Source organism: Oxyura jamaicensis, chromosome 3 (assembly GCF_011077185.1).
Source record: "Oxyura jamaicensis isolate SHBP4307 breed ruddy duck chromosome 3, BPBGC_Ojam_1.0, whole genome shotgun sequence".
Taxonomy (NCBI): domain Eukaryota; kingdom Metazoa; phylum Chordata; class Aves; order Anseriformes; family Anatidae; genus Oxyura; species Oxyura jamaicensis.
Genome location: NC_048895.1, coordinates 52,627,473 through 52,635,014, shown reverse-complemented (window position 1 = coordinate 52,635,014; position 7,542 = coordinate 52,627,473). Strand labels below are relative to the sequence as shown.

Genomic DNA, 7,542 nt, shown 5'->3' with positions numbered 1-7,542 from the left:
GCTACTAATTTGGCTGAAGGTTGCTCTGCATTTCTATGCTTTGCATATATTGGCATTACAACAATCTAAATGCTTTAGCCTGTCTTGCAATTTTTACTGACAAGGTTATAAATTCTCAGAGATCAGAGATAAGAGACCATAACACATGGCTTTGATGGCTCATGCATCCCCTATGAAAATATCTAGTGCAGGGCATTCCTTCTTGATAAAAATCATTACTCTAGTTCAAGTGTTTCTCAAACTAATTATTCTATTTTTTTTCACTTACTGTATCAAAAATCAACCCTTCCTAACTTTGAAGTATCTTTTTTCTCATCTACAAAAAAAAAAAAAAAAAAAAAAAAAACTCTTAAAAATTCTTTTGACCTATTTTTGCAACATTAAATGGGAGATAGAAGATAGCATTACTGACTAGGCTCTGCCTAAGTTACGAGATTAACATAGCTTTATTGTTCTTTACAAATGGATCACAAATATATTGCAGTTATGTTTCATTATTATTGTTTTATTCAATATAGTAAAATCATCATACTCTTCTAGTCATAAACACAACCCTGCAGTTTTCACTGCCTTCAAGCTTCAATATTCCATTTGTCAGAAGAAAGAAGTTGTCAGAAAATAATGTTAACCTTTGTTTCATGAAGAAATTAAGGGGTGCCAGTATAGTTGTCTGTTTTAGTGCCATACAGCTTCACGAGACCACATCCATCTCTGACATCTACCAGAGCCTGCCTCAGCAGCTGAACAGAGCTGTGCAAATATGCTGATTTTTCAATGACTGTTGAATTAAATTTTTGAAAAAAGTCTGATCAGATTGATGCACAATCAAAAATGGCAGGAGATACCAGCATGCACTTTTTCTGCATCCAAATTAAACCCAGGAAAAATGTATTTCTGTTCATATGGCATGTTTTATGTCAGACTTTTATTTAAAAAAAAAAAAAAAGTGAAGGAATCAAAGAGCTTGGAGACAGGAAAGGGCACTAACATTTTATACTGAAGAGTGAAGGTATTTACCCAGCTGGGCAGAGATCTAGGATTACTTCCCATCTTTGTCTCAGAGTACTCGAAAACACATTTTCCTCTTTTCAGGAAAATTCAGTGATCATACATTCTTGTTTTCAGGCTCTCCCCTCAATGGTATAAAAATATTGTACTTTATATAAAATATAATTATTCATTATGCACTTTTTTGCCGATAAAAGTCTCTTATTTCCACATCATGTAACCTCTTATTTTTACCAAGTGGAATAATTTCAGCAGAACATCTTGAAAGACCCCACAGCAGTCCCACAGTGAGGGTAGTTCAAACCATTCAATGAATCTACTAACTTCCTGGTTTAGCAAAGGGCTTCCAGATCACCCTGAAAAAAATATTTAATGGCTGAATCTGTTTGGCAACTTCGACATGAGTTTCTCAACATTTTCAGGTAAAGGGCCACATTATATTGTCTGCCAGTGGAATTTTGAAATCTCAAATATATTTTGATCTCATTCTTTTTTCCTTTTTTCTTTTCTTTTCTTTTCTTTTCTTTTCTTTTCTTTTCTTTTCTTTTCTTTTCTTTTCTTTTCTTTTCTTTTCTTTTTTTTTTTTTTTTTTTTTCTTTTCTCTTCTCTTCTCTTCTCTTCTCTTCTCTTCTCTTCTCTTCTCTTCTCTTCTCTTCTCTTCTCTTCTCTTCTCTTCTCTTCTCTTCTCTTCTCTTCTGCCAGCAAGATATACTCTTTCAGAGGGTAAACCAGTGAAAGAAACATGTCAGAACATTCATCTCTTATCCAGAGGCCCTGAAATGAATATTGATTTTCAGGTGGAAACCAAATTCTGCCTTTAGATTATATGTGTGCAACTGACTTATGTGGCCTTTGGGCTGAAATAAAAAAGGCAGTTGTGTTACAGCAGTGGCTAAAAGGATTGTGGCCTTACTGCATTACACACAGAGATTCAGGCCAAAATATAATCACCAGCAATGAAGTAGAAATTGAGCACTGATCTCCTGAATGGCAACCCAATAGCCTACCAAATAAGTGTACAATGTCCCAGTCTGATTTCTACTCCTTATCTTCATGGAAACACAATAAATGCCACTTAGAAGAAATACTGGGATGATATACTGCATATGATGCATATAACCCAGAAAATACCTGAGTAAATAGTAACTGGTGGTAGCCATGCACTGGCAGAGTATCAGTCTTAGCACCTATCACCATGGCAATTTTCTTGCCATAAGAGTAATTTCACTGATTCATGATATTTAGGCTACTGGTATATTAGAATGTTCCCAGTGTTTGGGAAACAGTGAAAGACTATTCATGTACTGGACATACATAGAATGAAAGATTAGGTTGAAGTTCTAATTTTCAGTTTCTTAGTGGCAGTATAGGTGAGTGCAGCAGTAGAGAAATTAAGTAGCTTTTAAGGCTGAAACCATCGGCAGGAAACACCTTGAAGGATAGGCAGTGAGGTCCTTGCTCTTAAATTACTCCAACTCTCTTGATGATTCTATCCAATTAGCTTGCCTTTTTTATCTCACCGTGCACCAGTGGGCTGCAATATTGTTTTATTAGAGTCATTACTCAACAGAACAACTATTTAATTTCTGAACATGGATATTAACAGGTGTTTAATAGCAGCTAAATAAATAAATCTTGGTCTTCTGAATCCCAATATTTTCTCCAAAAACACATCAGTTTAACCCTATATATGGTAATATTTTCAATTTGTATACATTTTCAAGCAATCCCTGGACATTAACATTTTTACTTATAAGGTTCCTCAAGTAGCAAAATGGAATTGCACTCACTTCAAATATAAATGACTCATAATAATACTGTTGCAGTAATTAAAGTAACTATTGCTTTTATAAGTGTCAAGAACCCAAGATATATTTGAAATCAACATCAAGGTCAAGTACTTGGGCTTACTGAAGTACTTATACTTATAAATAAAGTCAGCACAAATATGGGTAGAACAAGCCTTCCAAAAGAACAGAAAACAAACCACTGCTTGTGGTTCGCACTTAACTCTTCCATTAGGTAGTCCAAACTCTCTCTTTTTAATCCCTTAGTAGTTTTGTTGCAGCTTTATTATAATTTATGTCTCTAAATTTTAAAGATCTCTGTTGGATATACTGTAACTAATAAATAATAATGGGTGCTATATATGTTAATTTCTATCAGATGTCTCCCTAGAACACCTCTCTTTTATTTAACTACTTTTTTGATAAGGCTTCTCAGCAATTTCTTTTTCTCTCAAAGCCTTAAATATGTAAGGCCATTTTTTGATCTTTATCCTGTTGCTTTTATTTAGTTTAGTTTTACACGAAATAATTCTTCTGCCATAATCAGCTAGCTTCCATGATGGAGTAGTGTAAGAAGGATATGCTTGAATTCCACAGAGAAAAGTGAGCAGATAGGGTATTTTCAAATGAAGATAGCAACTTAGCAAATAACAATGTAGTGTTGTCATTTTGATGTAAAAGGTAGCAGTCTGTTATTGTGATCAGTGTTATTTAAAGGCTGCTTTTAAATTAGCTTTACAGTCAGAAATGTGTAAATATTTAATATTTTTTTTCTAACTTAACACAAAACAGTTCCTTGACTGAAAACAGAACATGTCTGAATTGAATGTACTTCTGTATAAAAAGGATGGTTTCTTTCACAGGAAAAACATAGCAAAAATAATGTATCCGATGGAACTCCAGTCTTGACAGATGCAGATAAATAAAAGTTGAAATGTAGGGCTAGTTGTTGTCACTAGAAACGTAATGTAGAATTCGGGCCAAGATATGATATAAATTTAACACAGTTTTGAATACAATACCCAAACTTGAGAAATTGTTCCAACCACATCTAACACCTCTTTTAGAGTCCTCCTTGTTTTGCAGTGCTGACTAACTTCAGCCATTGCACTTCAGCTATGACTGCTGAGATGAAGGAATCAGGGCCAAGTGTGCCCTTTGCGCTATCACACTGGTATAAATACCAGAAAACTGTATGTTGCATTCTTGGCCTACAATCCAAACTTTTTACCAACATGTAGTCTTGCAGAAAATCAAAATGCATAGGGCCTATCCATTACTCCTCTGATAAAAAACTGCAAAGAGGTCAACATGGATTTCTTGTCCATTTCTCTATTTCTCTTTCTTATTCCCTACTCACTACTTGTATTCTCCTTTCATCAGCACATATTGGTTTTCTAAAGTTTAGCAGAGATTTTGCATGAGCACAACCATCAATATCTGACCCGAGACATAAAATTAAATTAGCCGGGCAGATTAGCTGCTCTCAGATGAGTCACCTTCCACTTCCAGTAAGATTCTGCATCCAAACCTTGCAATAGGTCTACTGTCCAATAAGTAAATTATCTCAGTATGGTTTAGGGGCTGCTCATGCAATAGAGGAAAGAAAAGGGCAGCCTTTTTTTAGAAAGACTCAGGTGAACACCCTGCTGCATTCCCAGCTGACACAAACTGTTTCCTGCTTCTGCTGTATCATGCCCCCATGGCCCAAAGGACAGTCATTTCTCTGAACCCAGCGGAAAACACAAATTAACATTGTTCTAGTGGAGTACTGCAAAGGAGGGAGGGAGAGCAGCGTTGCGCCTCCCCTGCTTCTCCTTCACCCTCACTTTGTGCTCCAACCAGATGCAAAGTAAACCCTAAGCAGTTACATGTGCAGACTTAAAGATTACAAGACAGTGGATGGTCCCTTTTTTTCTCCTTCTATATATGGAACTCCCATTGGTTTTCATGGGTGCTCCCTCTATAGAATGACAAACAACAGGTCAGAGGAGATGGAAGGGTTTTTTACCTGCCAACCCCAGAGTTCAGGATGTGTTGTTTCTCCTGCAGCGGTTGATGACAGCCTAACACCTTAGCAGCACTGGAGCTGCATTCCTACGCTGTAACAGGGGAAGCAGGACCAAGGGCCTGAACTAAGGTCTTGGCAGGTAAGTGAAGGAGCAACCAGCATCAAACAGCTTTGTTTGGAAGTGTACGTCTTTGTAATGTTTAAGTCTTAATATGTGCTCTGCTTTACATGCAAGTTTAAACTGCCACTTTTCAGAAGTGTAGTTGAGATCCCCTATTGACTCTGCCAAATGCTTGAAAACGTGTTGATAAAACTCATCAATGCAGAAGGGCTAGGAAGAAAGGTTATTTGTGCTAAAAATGTCTCAAAGTTGGGATTTCTTAGAACTGAGTGGAAGTTACTACGATTAGTGGGGGAGGGAGACACATTATCAACATATTTTTTGCATATCTCCACTTGGAATGATTGAGAGCATCATTGTATGATTAATACTAAATATTCAAAGTATGAGCTTTGTTGGGAGTAGGAAGGAGAATTTTTTTTGCTTGGTTGCTTGTTTTCCCTCAGCTGAATATGCGGGGAACACCCAGTGAAAGGAAATCTCCATTTTCTGTGTTTCACTTCTTAAGCTTAGTTATTGGAACCAGGTTTCTAATATGAATACTGATGTTATTCAAAATGAACTTTATTTCAGTAGTTATCAGGGACAGTGTTTTTGCTGGCAATACCATGGTCCAGAACACTAATAGAGAGCACACACAGGGGAAGCCACTACTGTTGAACCAAATCCAATTAAAAAGACATTTACAGAAAGTGATGCAAGTTACCAGCTTGAAAGAGAAGCCAAAAATAAATAGTAATAATAATAAATAATAATGATAATAAATACAATTTAACTAGGTCTTTACCTAAAGGAATTTTTTATTTTCATTGCTTCTAGTAATATGACTTTAATGGAGGCCTTTTTGTTTAAGAGGCCAGCAACTTTAACTTTTTGGAATGAAAAAGAAATTTGGGTTAGAGGAGGAAATCATAAGGAGCAGCCACATGCTAAGGTCTGTATCCAAGCCATCTACTGCCACTATATCCTGGAGAGAAAAAGGGGGATGTTCATAAAGAATGAACAACCATACAGAGCTGGTGGGGTATCAACCCCTGATCAATATCTGATTCAGATATTCTTATCTTCCTCATCCTTATTGTTACTAATATTATCCAAAATTTCCCAAGTGAAATCACTCCAACAGTGACCTCTGAGTTTTTGTCCATCTTTCAGTGGATAAACTGTCAGCTTGTCAATAAATAAATAAAAATCACATATGTTAAAACCAACTGTCAATTAACATTCATCATTATTATGGGAAAAAAAAAAAAAAGTTATTAAAAATTTATCTCCAAAATCTGGTTGTAAATTTTAGGGGCAAGAATGAAAAATGACACTTTACATACATTTATATCTTTTGTAAGTTTGCATTTCTGTAGTCATTGTTTTAAATTAACTTTCTCTAGACAAAATAAAGTGTTGTACTACATTGCAGCCTCACTGTTAGGAATGAAGATAGAGGAGACAATGCAGGAAGGCCAACACATACAACCAAAATGGAGAGCATCCAAGTCATAGAAGAATGGTAAGTTGGTCAAACTGTTGTCCAGTAAGTGTTTTTTAATTTGCCTGTAACTAATTTGTTTTGGTTTTGTAGGCTTCTGAAATATTCTTTTAATGACTTTTCCTCCTAAAATTTCTAGACAAAAGGAAGCAAAATGAGGCCTGATATGAAATGCCAACAGAGACATTCAGGCTTACTTAGAGTTTCACATTTGTTGGTAAAGAATGATGGGAAGAAATGGGAGGTGCAAGAATGGTTCCATTGATCTATGGGGCTCTATAGGAAGTGTTTGCTATTTCTGGGATCATTTTCTTCTGCTTATCCAGACAAGAAGAAAAACTAACTTGGGCAAAAGTGTACTTTATAGTCAGATTTTTAACATGGCTACTTTTTGTAGAACAGCTTGGACTATGGTTTCATCTTAATCAACCAAGGAAACACATACTCTGAAAGCTGGGCAAATGTGCATTAAAAGTCTGAGCTTCTGTTTCTGTCTGAAGGTTGGGCCCGTATTTATTCTGTTGGGAAATACGCTAAACTATCAGTGGTCTTGACTTCTCTAATTCCATAAAAAGTAAATTAAAACTTAACTCTAGAGAATATGATCAATTTTAAAAGCAATCCAATCATCTCAGCCTATCCATTGCTACTCACAGTCATTTTTGAGAGGTCAAAATCAAAAATTTCCACAAGATATAAGTAGTATAGACTTTTTTTGTTGTTGTTCTTACTGACAAAGAACATTTAGTGAATTGATTTGACAGATTTTTTTTAGGTTTACAGGAGTATGGTTTAACTATTTATTTCCTTCAGTTATATTACGCTAAGCACCCCAGAATTCAAGTTATTTGCAAAGAACTTACAGGAGCTCTCCATCACAACGTATCTATGGTACTTTGTTACATTTCCATCTAGGATTATATGCTTCATATGCTTTAACACTCAGCCTTGTAGCTTTGCCATGCAAAGGAAGAACAGAGTTTAGTCAGGGAGCTCAGCCTGCATGGCTGAGATCCTGTGTTCTCAACATCATTGTCTGTGGTAGGCAGAGAACAGGAAGCCTGGAAGGTCTGTCAGAGGAATATTAACAGAAAGTAAGGACGGGGCTTCACAAGACAAGGATGTGGTT

At 36.0% G+C, this 7,542-nt stretch overlaps 1 protein-coding gene and 1 long non-coding RNA gene across 5 annotated transcripts in view; both read left to right on the top strand.

The window, feature by feature from the left end:
• The window catches only part of LOC118163614, a 2,067-nt gene extending 1,121 nt beyond the window's left edge, over positions 1-946 (top strand). Inside the window, exon 2 of the long non-coding RNA XR_004749137.1 lies at positions 20-946. This is a non-coding gene — a long non-coding RNA (uncharacterized LOC118163614). The remainder of the gene's footprint in view (positions 1-19) is intronic.
• The window catches only part of RGS17 (regulator of G protein signaling 17), a 73,130-nt gene that overhangs the window by 59,025 nt on the left and 6,563 nt on the right, over positions 1-7,542 (top strand). For 3 of the 4 annotated variants that reach the window (XM_035320436.1, XM_035320434.1, XM_035320435.1), the window contains exon 3: positions 6,345-6,434. In XM_035320436.1, coding sequence (XP_035176327.1) covers positions 6,345-6,434 — 90 coding nt within the window. The remainder of the gene's footprint in view (positions 1-6,344; positions 6,435-7,542) is intronic. The other variant, XM_035320437.1, reaches the window with a different exon arrangement.